The 11823-nt window shown below is 39.6% G+C and overlaps 2 protein-coding genes and 1 long non-coding RNA gene across 4 annotated transcripts; 1 reads left to right on the top strand and 2 right to left on the bottom strand.

The window, feature by feature from the left end:
- Window positions 1-1128: 1128 nt before the first annotated feature.
- On the top strand, window positions 1129-5460 carry LOC112293119 (tRNA (guanine(37)-N(1))-methyltransferase 1). Of its 2 annotated transcripts, none has more exons than XM_024542230.3 (10): window positions 1129-2391; window positions 2735-2823; window positions 2997-3074; window positions 3301-3420; window positions 3535-3701; window positions 4036-4106; window positions 4289-4431; window positions 4592-4703; window positions 4838-4947; window positions 5135-5460. In XM_024542230.3, the coding sequence occupies exons 1-10, from the start codon at window positions 1461-1463 to the stop codon at window positions 5285-5287; spliced, it is 1974 nt and encodes a 657-aa protein (XP_024397998.1). In that variant the 5' UTR covers window positions 1129-1460; the 3' UTR covers window positions 5288-5460. The 2 variants fall into 2 exon arrangements, with proteins under 2 accessions (XP_024397998.1, XP_024397999.1); XM_024542231.3 differs by having other exon boundaries at window positions 1146-2391; window positions 3535-3602.
- Window positions 5461-5473: 13 nt separating this feature from the next.
- Window positions 5474-5973, bottom strand: LOC149987664 (uncharacterized). Its single transcript, XR_016507174.1, has 2 exons — window positions 5836-5973; window positions 5474-5519 (listed from the first exon to the last, which is right to left on the bottom strand). It is a non-coding gene; the product is annotated as an uncharacterized LOC149987664 (long non-coding RNA).
- A 608-nt stretch (window positions 5974-6581) lies between these two features.
- LOC112293120 (uncharacterized) lies at window positions 6582-9770 on the bottom strand. The gene is made up of 3 exons (XM_090257113.1): window positions 9591-9770; window positions 8773-9012; window positions 6582-8603 (listed from the first exon to the last, which is right to left on the bottom strand). Exons 2-3 carry the CDS (start codon window positions 8980-8982, stop codon window positions 6870-6872), a joined length of 1944 nt encoding a protein of 647 aa, XP_090113239.1. The 5' UTR covers window positions 8983-9012; window positions 9591-9770; the 3' UTR covers window positions 6582-6869.
- Window positions 9771-11823: the final 2053 nt, after the last annotated feature.

Below are 11823 nucleotides of genomic sequence, written 5' to 3'. Positions count from 1 at the left end.
TCAAAAGTAAATAAAATTTGATATTTATAAAATTATAGCATATTAGAATTTTAAGACATACTTTTTAGATTGGGATTTTATACAAGTAGTTGTCTATTTTTATTTTTATTATCATTTTAATTTTATAATGTTAAATTACTAAGTTTTCAATTAAAAACTAAGAATTAGAAGCACAAATAATATAATATAATAAGATAATGTCTTAATATTAAAAAAATCTTAATGTTAAAAATGAATACAATATATTTTCTAAAAATTGACATATCTAAAATTTCTATTTGAAACTTCTAATTTGTGTAGACACCTTGGTATCTAAAATAATTACTACAAATGAACATGCACTTATTTGATCAAGTTTTTTACCAAATACCTACAACAACCAAAACAAAATAATCAAGTTTTGTCATAACAACTGAATTCATGGATAGACTTTTGTTGATTAATTATACAAAAAAAGGTGAGAGACAATGAAAAATGAAAATGTAATAATATTTCAAAATTTAAAGAATTGATTATAGTACAATGGACAAAAGAAGTAGACCTATATTATCTATCAATCTTCAGATTTAAACTTTATAATACAATATTTGAAAATGTTGTATTTTTTTGAAGATGTAAAATAATATTGTTGGATAAAGAACAAAATACATGTATATGTTATATCATTATTAAATTGAATAAAAATAAAATAAATTGATAATATTAATAATATCAAATTCAATATTAAAAAGAATAAAACAAATGAAACAATACCAAAAAAATACAAACAAAAACAAAATACAACACAATATGTTGAAGATATTGCTAACACCACAAAACATTTTTGCTATTGTTACCACAATTTGCCATCCGCAACATGCTATCACAAGTTTTACTAATGCCACCACAAATTGCCCTAAACTTGAATTGCACACCACAATGGATGGATGACAAATTGTGATGGCAACAGTAAAATAAAATAAAATAAAATGTGGTGACATTAGCAACACCTTACATTAATACATACCACAATTTATAATATTGTATTAATATAAATTACTAATACAATAACAACACACCCCCCCCCCCTCCCCCAAGAATTGCAACATCCACCACACACATCAACAAATGGGTGGGAGCGAGCGGGTAGAGATGTTTTGGTGAGAATCGATGTGTGTTAGTTTGTTTGTTTGTTTATTGCGAATGGATTCGCACCTGCTGTCGTTTCCTTCGTCGTTGGTTAAGACGGCAGGGTATTGGAGGCTTGCTGGGTGTTAGTGACAGTGAGCTTACAATTGGGTTGGGTTGGCATTGCGGTTGAATTTTCGAAGGGGATTTCGTTGTTGTTGGGTGTTGTGAAGGAGAGGCGTTGTAATTGGTGCTTCTGTTTTTGGAGTTATGAAGTTGGGTATCGTGCGGGTGAGAGTGTCGTCGCATTGCGAGTAGATATGTGAGTCGAGGTCCAATTTTCAGCTTCGAGGATGAGCAGGGCGTCGGTGGGCTTGGCATCAAGCTGCCTTTCGCTTAAGCATGCTAGATTCGCTGGACTAAACCTTGGGGGTGGCCTTAGGGTTAGGGCTTATGCTAAACCCCGTGTCAGTTGTGTTGCGTACGAGAGAGGGGAAGAGGTAGATAAAACCAGGAGCAAAAAGAAAAATGTGTCCGATTTTGGACCTTCATTGGCACGTGGGAGGCGATTACCACTCCTGCAATTTGAAACATCTCAGCAGGACTCCAACATATTGCAAGAAACTCAATGGGCGCGTAAGAAAGCTGAGTTAGAATTCGGTACTCAGGTAGACGGGGCTCTTGCAGAGAGCATTATACGTTCTGAATATGATCAACGGAGCTGTAACGCTTTTATTGAAACCAATCTTCTTAACGCGAAAGAGGTTGTTGAGAAGCTCGTGAAGGAGGATGGGACAGTGAAGAAGCATCTGAAGTTTGCAGAGCTTGACAGGGAGAGTTTTACTCGAGTGTTTGAAGTAGCAGCGGTTCGTGTCCCGGCCGATTGGTGCGGAGTTTTTGTGCCAAGTCTTCAAGGACATCTTCTGAATTGGCCCCGTGTGAAGAATGTACCAAGAGTAGAGGGTGATGATGGGGATGCGGCATTGAAGTCACTACTGTGGAAGGACGAGCAAGCTCTTCAGACCACTCAAGGCCTGGTTGAGTCTGTAATTTCTGCGGTATATCCTGAAGAGCCTGACCTAGATGGGGAACAGGCGGACAAGATCAAGAATAAACGGAGGCTGCCGAGTCTGCGGAAGCTGACTCGTGGGGTCGACAGTGCTTTAGTTCAATCCATTAAGTCTCCCAAGAGAGGGCTATCCGAGCAGCCATTAGTTCGAGGCAGGGAAGAGGGAGCTGTAAGCGTTAAGATTGTTGGAGAGTGTCAAAATTCTCAGAACCATGGTACGAGATTTGCTACTCTTTCTGGGCTATTGTTGATTAATAGTCTTCAATCCTAGTTCGAGTTCTGTTTTACGTACCGTTACGTTCCTTGCCTTATCCCTGAGAAGGAGATTCCAGCACTCCAAGCCAATTTTTAGTCATCAAACATGGATAGAATTCACTACATATATTTTAAACTCGACATAGCGGAAATCCGAAATAATGAGAAGCTACGGTAAGATATGGTCGATTTGCTCCTATGTCCATCCACTAATGAAAACTGAGTTCGGTTATTCTTAAGTACAAGTGCGTCCCTCGGAACGGAGAGTTTCTTCTTTTAAGCCTCGTGCTGTGTGCATTGTAGATAATGAACCAAGAGATGCATGGCGGCTTTTGCTACTGGACGAGAGGTACAATGACACGCCTAATGATGAGCTCCCGCAGGCTGTACAGGTGTCTACTCTACTCTGGGGTAAACTTTGATCCGGTGGAAACTGCTGTTCTAAGTAAAAACTGTCATTGGTGAAGTATTTCAGGATTTAGAGTTGTGGTATTTGCAGATTATGGTTTAGATGCTTTGTCGTTTGAGGTGAAACTTATTCAGGGTATTTAGTGACTATCCACAGGCGGTTCTTGCTCATCCTGGATGCGAGCTTGTGCGCTGCGAGCTGACTTTAACATACGACTATTGGCCGATGGATGAGGTGCCTATTTTCTTCCTGCTCTTGGCTTATTGAATTTCTAACGGATAAGAGTAGGTTTAGTAGTATGAGAATCACGAATTTATGAAATAACACGATAGGTATGACTCATTTTGTGTCCCCAATGTAGTTATGCTGTAAGTGGCGGCTGTAACGCACTGTCTACTCAGGTTACGCCTTTGACCTATCTGTTACGTTTGAAGCTAAACGTTCTCCCTGTTGAAGTCAGATCTTGAAGGAAGTCTTACCGCCGGGTATGACTACCCCCACTGCTTTTGAGACTGTGGGCCACATAGCTCATCTCAACTTGCGGAACGAGCACATACCTTATCGTCACGCAATAGCTCAGGTCAGTCACATGATCTAGTGGTTGTCTGATTTAGCGCATCAATTTAACGCTCATTTTTTTAATTCTATCATTATATCTGTCTCTTTTTCTGTCTCACGCATAGAACGCTGACAGATTGTTTTGGAGAAAAACAAGCCAAGAATCCGAACAGTAGTGAACAAGACCGATGTAATACACAACAAGTACCGAACCATGCAACTTGAGCTTCTTGCTGGAAATAGTTCCCTTATTACAACTGTTGTGGAACATGGGTTGTCTTTTCGTCTCGATCTTGCATCTGTGTGAGTTTTATGTCTAATAATATCTCACTTCACAATCTTTCAGTTTACTTGCATTTTGAAAATTTACCTTTATTTTATTTAAAAGAATTAATGAAATTAAAAAAAAAAAATCAATTGGGCATATTCTTCCTTCCTTGGATTTAGCATCATCTCTCCTTATCTGCGCTGCAGTATAGAGTTCCTCGCACTTTTTCTTTGTATGGTACATAAATCCCAAGACCCTGCACCTTGGAAATTTGTTTTCAATGGTTTGATATTGTGTCAACACTTCATGGCTTCGTTCTAGGCTCTGGTTGTTTTTGATCATGTCAGCATACCATTCTTGTGATTGCAGCTATTGGAACTCCCGATTGGCCACCGAAAGGCAACGGCTTATCGATACATTTAACGAGAATGACATCGTATGTAAGTGGTACTGCCTTAATCCTTTTCGTGAATCCTAAAACTCTGGCCTTTGCAATCAGTTTGCTTCTCAACAATTAATCAAATAACATATATAATAAAAGAATTGGTATGAAGGTTTTGTTTAAATGTTTTGTGGTATTTGGTGCAACTATCATTTTTAGTTATTTCACTTCACTGTGCAGGTGACATGTTTGCCGGTGTTGGACCCATTGCTATTGTTGCAAGCAAGAAGGTCAAATTTGTGTATGCTAATGACTTGAACCCAGCTGCTACTACCTACATGCACCATAACTTACGCTTGAATAAGTTAGCCTACAAAGTAGAGGTCTGAATATCTTCTCCAGAAGATGAATACGTTCTTGCTCTTTTATTTACATTTCACAAATGCTATACTCAATTTCGATTTTTTTTCCCTCTCTATTACGTTTGCTTCTTTGGTTCATTGTCGTGTTTAGAAAAGTTCTCCTTAACTTTTATGTTTGCAGGTGAGCAACGACGATGCTAGGCAATTTGTGCGTAACTTACTAGCCAGGAACCCGCCTGTGCTCTTTACCCAAGTGGTCATGAATCTGCCTCTGGATGCAGCCGAGTTCTTAGGTTCGCCTTTACTTCCTCTAACTGGATAATTAGACGTTTTCTGCATCAAGTGCTTAATAAATATAGCCGTGACACAGTGAACTTATTTTCCACATCCATGGAGGACGAAATATCTTATTTTCATTATGGACCAGATGTGTTCGTCCACGCCTTCTCAAGGGACGTTTGGGAGAGACACACTCTGCCCCACATCCATGTCTACGGTTTCTCTAAAGCCAAAGATCCCGAGGCTGAATACTCTGAGGTTCGTCATCCCCTGCATTCTCTGACCTTAAAGAAATTAATTGTTTTAACTCAGCATTCATGCACCTGTATGAGTACTCCATGTGATGAACCTTGTCTGCCAATCCATAGAACAACGAATTTATTTTTGCACGCGTGATCCGGCACTCTTTTTCTGATGGATCATGTGACTTGCAATGTTCATACAGAGAATAGCTGATGTTCTGGGGGAAATGCCTCACCCAATTCACATCCATCGAGTTCGACTTGTGGCTCCAGGAAAATACATGCTCTGCGCCTCCTTTCGTCTTCCTGCTAATGTCGCATTCCCTAGAGGATCGACCATACGAGAATATGCTTAGTTGCTACTTCAGTTTCTAGCAAACGCATTTGCGAAGTGAGCTGTACATGAAAAAGTGGACAGTTCATTTCCAGTTGACTAGTATCGACGGTATACTAGTTTGAAATCAGTTGTAAAGGCTAAACTCCTCAATTTTGCTTATGAGACCATAGAACTGGTACAAGCTTACCACTATGAGTGTGTCACTTGGGGTTTTTTCACACGTGGTATGTGTTCCGATGTATACTTTTAGCCTACAAAACGATTCCTCACTGCTTTTAGTATTAATTCTTTGCTTCCAAAACCACACACAGATCAAAATTAGACCTTTTCTTTCTAAGCGCAGCACCTTCATAAGAATTGCACAGCTGATGCAGTGGATACCCCAGCTACTTATTTTGCTTCGGCCAGGTAATTTGCTATATTTTTCCTTTGACGAGGACTCTTCTCTCTAACATTGCCCTTGCGTATGATAATTGTATACTACCAGTTTTATTTGCTATCCTAGATGCGTTTCATTTCTGCCTTGGTGTAGTCTTTAGTACGAGTCTACAGTGTTTTGGGCTTCACCTTGATTGGTTGGCAGCAGCGATGGTCAGCTTCCTTTCAGCTAAGCTTTCAGTTTGGAACCTGCTGTTTGAGGCATTCTTGTTTCATGTTGTTCGTGCCTGATGCAGAGTTGAACAAGACTTTAGTTGCGTAAAACAAAGTAGGGGCTTGGATTGGTGGAGCTGGGAATACTGCTCTTTAAGAAACCTTCGTACGAGACGAAATCTTCGTAATAGCTTGTCCTCTCCAGCACATGAAGTTATTTTTGGTACTTTGGTTCTCTTTCACCTTCTTAACGAGTGTAATTAGCGGCGTCGAGATATTCTATGAAAGTTGTAAGAAAATATGAGTAAAATGTTAAGGAGAGAAATTAAATGAAATTGGATATATGTCAAGTTATCTTCCAATGAAGAAGAATTCAAAAACATTACTTACCTAAAGGGATCTATCAAGTTTACATCATTTGGCTAAATTCTACCTACGTTGATATGATTTGGTCGGAAAGTAATACGTCACATATTCAGCCCTGAAATCTTTATCTAAATAGCCTGCTATTGATTTCACATTCCATTTCATGTATCTTAATATTGATTTATGACATCGAGAAAGATTCAAGAGACACATTGTGCAAGCTACGGCAGATAATGCTGCATAGAAAATGAATTCTTCAGTCTTACTCTAAATGTGCACACAATAATTTTGAAAATAGAATGGAACAGCACACCATCAACCATAATAATATGCGAGTTTCAAAGAAGAGTTCAAGGTGGCGGTATTCACAATGGACTTTATGTAACAAGTTTCTACAAAAAGCCTGAAACTTGACCAGGCATATCAAAATTGGAACCAGCAGGAGTCCTACCAGTGTACCTGGAAACCAATCTTCTTTCTCAACAACTCTTTCCCATAACCTTCCCTTTTCTCCGTCTTCTTCACATTGCCTTCAGAGTGATACTTGTTTCACTCATCCTTTTCGGCATCTTACTCTGCAACAACCTCCATGTGCTCCTTTTTCCTTATTACCTTCTTCATCTACTTCTCAGTGCTTCTCCACATTAATCCTTGTGCGTCTCCGTCTTTTCGGTCTTCTTCTCGTTACCCTCAGCGTCCTCCTCTTTGTGCTCCACTTTCTTTTCCTTGTTTTCCTCCTTCTTTTTATTGCCTTCAGCATCTTCCACTTCGTGCTTCTCCTTCTTTTTCTCCTTCTTTTCCTTCTTTTCATTACCTTCAGCGTCCTCCTCCTCGTGCTTCTCCTTCTTTTCCTTCTTCTTCTCCTTTTTCTCATTACCTTCGGCATCCTCCTCCTTGTGCTTCTTCTCCTTTTCCTTCTTCTCCTTCTTCTGATTGCCTTCAGCATCTTCCTCTTCATGTTTTTCCTTCTTTTTCTCCTTCTTCTCCTTTTTCTCGTTGCCTTCCGCATCCTCCTTCTTGTGCTTCTTCGCCTTTTCCTTCTTCTTCTCCTTCTTTTCATTACCTTCAGGATCCTCATGTTTGAGCTTCTCCTTCTTTTTCTCCTTCTTCTCCTCCTTCTCGTTACCTTCAGCATCTTCTTCCTTGTGCTTGTCCTTCTTTTCCTTCTTCTTCTCCTTCTTCTCATTGCCTTCATCGTCTTCCTCCTTGAGCTTCTCCTTCTTTTCCTTCTTCTTCTCCTTCTTCTCATTACCTTCAGCGTCCTCTTCCTTGTGCTTTTTCTTCTCTTCCTTCTTCTCCTTCTCATGGCCTTCAGCAACCTCCTCTTTGTGCTTTTCCTCCTTTTCATCCTTCTTCACTACACCTTCATCATCCTTCTCTTTGTGCTTGTCCTTCTTCTCCTTTTCGATCTCCTTGCCATGGCTATCCACATGCTCTTCATACTTCTCCTTCTTCTCCTCCTCCTTCCCATCGCCTTGAATATGCTCCATCTTCTTCTCCTTCACCTCCTTCCCTTCATATCCCAGGTCTTTCTTCTTGTGCTTCTCCCTGTGCTTCTTCTCTTCGTCTTCCATCTCCTCTTCTTCCACTTGATCAAATTCCTTCGTGTGCTTCTTCCCCTCTTTCCCTTCTTCCTCTTCAAATGCTTCCCTCAGTTTCGTCTCTTGGTGCTTCTTGGCCTGCTTTCCGTCAATCACATCCTCATCATCAACAACAATTGACTTCTCTCTTGCCTCAATATGCTTCTTATCCTCATCAATGTGAATCTTCTTCATGCCCTCCTCTACCTTGTGCACTTTGTGCCCATGGTCTTCCTGCTTAGGCTTCTTTTCCAAGGCGGGAAAATCCTTGCTTTTGTGTTCGACTGGCATACCCGATTCTTCAGTCTCGGGCTTCTTCTCCGACACATCCATATCTGATTTTCTGCTCGTCTGCTCTGTCGAGATGCCCGATTCTTCTTGCTCAGGCATCTCTGAACTCTCGACGCTCTTTGCGGCCGCTTCCGCAGACTCGGTTCCATCCTTAGAAGAAGGTCGTGCCTCTAATGGAACATACGGGTTTCTATTTTGTTCTGACAGATCCTCAACCTTGGCCTCCTCAGGAATCTTCACATGAGTATCATCCCAATGTGCCACTATCTGCTCCTGCTCAGGCTGCTCAGGTTTCTCAGACTTCTTCTCCGAGAAATCAAAATCTCTGCTTGTCTGTTCCACTGGTGCGCTCTCATCGTGTTCGGGCTTCTCTTCCTTCCCAGCATCCTTGTCCAGCTGCTCCTTGCCCATCCGCTCTACCTGAACATTTGCTTCCTCAGGTTCGGATTTCTTTTCTGAAGTGGGTTTCTTCTTACCTCCCTCTTCTGCCGGCTCCAACCCCTCTGCCTGCAAGCACAAAAGAAGATAGAATTGTCAACAATTGCTAACATACCATGACCCACCTTCGTGTCCTCGAGTTTTGATGACAAAAACCCCTAAATGAGCAGTAATCATCCACGCTCATATTAACAAAGCTATGCGACTTATACTGCGAAAAAAGACTAAGAATGTCAACCTTCAAGCCAAGGTTCTTCATGGCCGCCTCTGCCTCCGCCGCGTTGTCCTTTGAGGAAGGCAAAGCCTCCAAAGGCACGAACGGATTCTGGTTGGCTTTTACCAGATCCTCAAGCTTCGGTGGTGCTGGAGTCGCAACATGGGTGTCATCCCAGTGCACCACTTCCACAGGCTCGGGTGGGAAATCTGCACTAGATTTCTCACTAGCCATTGTAGAGGTTCGCTAAAATCAATCAGATCTCTGCACACATACAAGTAGTGTCGGATCAAGCTCGAGGCACATCAGCACCGGTGGATTCTGTATTATTCAACAAACCTCACAAAAATCAGACGAACGACGTAAACACAACAACATCTCAAAGTTGACGCTTTCCATCTTCACAACAGATCAAGCAACTGCGAAGTTGCAATGAAGAAGGATGGAGAACAAGTGAAACAGTCTGAAAACTGCAATAACTAATCCAGGATATCTGAAAACAATCAGTTCTCTAGATACGCGCATCACAGGAACAACTCAGCAACCACAATAAAAACCAACTGCTAGCTGATCCACAAGCGTGTACCCAAGGCAGGAAACACAGAGATCACACAAAGGCCTAAGTCACTGACGTAACAAGACACGGCTAATTGGAGTGACAAGCCAGACGAGAAGCCCACACAAAAGTTCACGAATCCTGGACACCACAACACCAGAGATCACCGACAAATCACACTGCCAACGATCATGACGATGGACTGTGTCCAGAACCAGATCCACAACATCCACTCCCGACAAATTCCAACGACCTGATCGGCCGCAAAAGTATTCGTTTAATTCACCTGGATCAACACCCCAGATTCAAGTTCCTCCCCACCGCAAAATCCCAACTCCTGATTCGGTCCTTGCTCCGCAAAATTGCGGCACCGCTCTTCGATCACGAATCGGTAACAGAACTCCTAGAAATACTTACAAAACAAAGGGAGAGTGAGTGAGTGAGTAGGTAAGTGTACAATTGTAATGAGGGATCTGATTCCGGTGCTGGGAATATGAAGGGGAGCACTGCGAAGCTCAGGCTATGGATTCGGCGACGCTGGGCTTCGTCTCGATCGCCAAGTGGACGGCCACGTGTTGGCACCCGCATTCGTCCACCACTGATTTCGTGGCACTGATCGTGTTCGGGGGTGCCAGCTAGACTTTTAGAAGGGGAGTCGGACAACGCCACCTGGACGTCGATGACGAGCTGGCGAGCTTTAGCTTGGAATAGTGACCTGGTCTCACATTTTAGCAAGTTATTAGTTGATCTTAACTTGGTGAGACCCAATTCATTGAACTTGTCCAGCAACCACCTATTTTTACATCCTGTGTCAATAATGTATTATTATTATTATTATTATTATTCTTACTTTCGTTTTTTGTCTCACATACGTCAAGTTCTGATTATTCGGAATGGAGTATTGCTTTGGATAGTTAATGAGTGTTGGGTGGGAAATACTTTCTTATATCCTTTGTTGGTTTATGTTTGTGTGACTTGTTTGTTTGTTTGTTTGTTTGTTTAGCATTAGTGTTGAATGAAGATAGATAAACTGAAATCATAGAAACGATTTCAATGATGTTGTTGTTGCTGATATTTTGTTATTCAAATATATCATTTAAATATGCTTTGTAATTTATTTTTTTATTTTATGTCTTTGGTTTCTTGATGGTAATCACCAAGCTGCATGTGTGTGAATGTGTGTGTATATACATACACACACACACACACACATATATATATATATATATATATATATATATGTTGTAAATACTTTTTGTCTTTTCGTTTAATGTTTACACTTCTAAATTTGTTTCATTTTGTGTTCCGAATATTCTTTTAGGAGATTTCAATACTGTTAAATTATTTGTTAGTGATGTAGCACTGTGGTCTTTATGTTTAATTACTTGATAGTGAGGTCTGGAGTATCAAATGCAATACCATGTTCAAGAGCTGGTTTAACTGAATTGTTTGCTTTCCAATCTCAAATAACATTCAAATCTTTAAAATATTATCTCTAAAAAAACGAATATTTTAAAAGTTGTTTCTGTATTGAAGCTGTTTTTATTAGAGAGTAAGGGTGATTGTGTAAATAAATATATATATATATATATATATATAGAGAGAGAGAGAGAGAGAGATTCATATTTTGTGTAATAAGAGATGGGAGAAGATTCTAAACCATTGTATATGGAGTAGAAAAGAAGTAAGAAGTTTTTACAGATGATCTATTTGAGAACATTATGTTGACAAAAACTTGATGTAAACCAATCAAAATGAGTTTCTAATGTAACTGCATCAAAGAGTTTCTAGCTCTATTATTTTCAAACAAATTTAAGGTAAGCCTGACCACGTGCACACATTTCATGGAATACCAAAAGACATGTACTATTTCTTAAGCAACACCTAACAATTAAGAACAATATCTTTCATTTCATTAAGGAACTTTTTTTGTAACTTCATAAATAAGCTTTAATATGTTTATTGAAGGTGGGTACAAGTGCAATACCTTACCAAGCATGTCTTACAATAGGTAACAACTTACCGTATATATGTATATGTATATGTATATATGTTATGCATAAATCCATCTCTGCATGATACCAAAATTTATTTTACAGGGTTATTGTCTAAAATACTGTATTCTTTTCTAAATAATAATGTATGAAGAAAAGAATATAGTATTTTGACAATAACCCTGTAAAATAAATTTTGTCTAAATACATACCTTCAACTTTACATCACTTACCAGGAAGTTTCCATCTGAAGTTTCGAATTCGTTTCTAACTATTAAATTCATTACAATGTAAAATCTCCACTCAATTTTTATAGAAGGAATCGTATATAATTTGTATTTTTCTTTATCTTTTTGCAAAAGAATTGACAACTTTTTATTTAGTTCCAACCACTTTGTAGAGATTGAAAAATAAAGCTAAAATTGATCATAAACAATGTTCATGCAATTGCCAAGGTAAATTAATGTCCCATGTTTTGAATTATCATCAAATGGTATATATTCGATAATATACACAGAGAAAAAG

Source organism: Physcomitrium patens, chromosome 16 (genome assembly GCF_059467195.1).
Source record: "Physcomitrium patens ecotype Gransden chromosome 16, ASM5946719v1, whole genome shotgun sequence".
In the NCBI taxonomy this organism is placed as follows: Eukaryota; Viridiplantae; Streptophyta; class Bryopsida; order Funariales; family Funariaceae; genus Physcomitrium; species Physcomitrium patens.
This window is presented reverse-complemented; position numbering and strand designations above follow the sequence as displayed.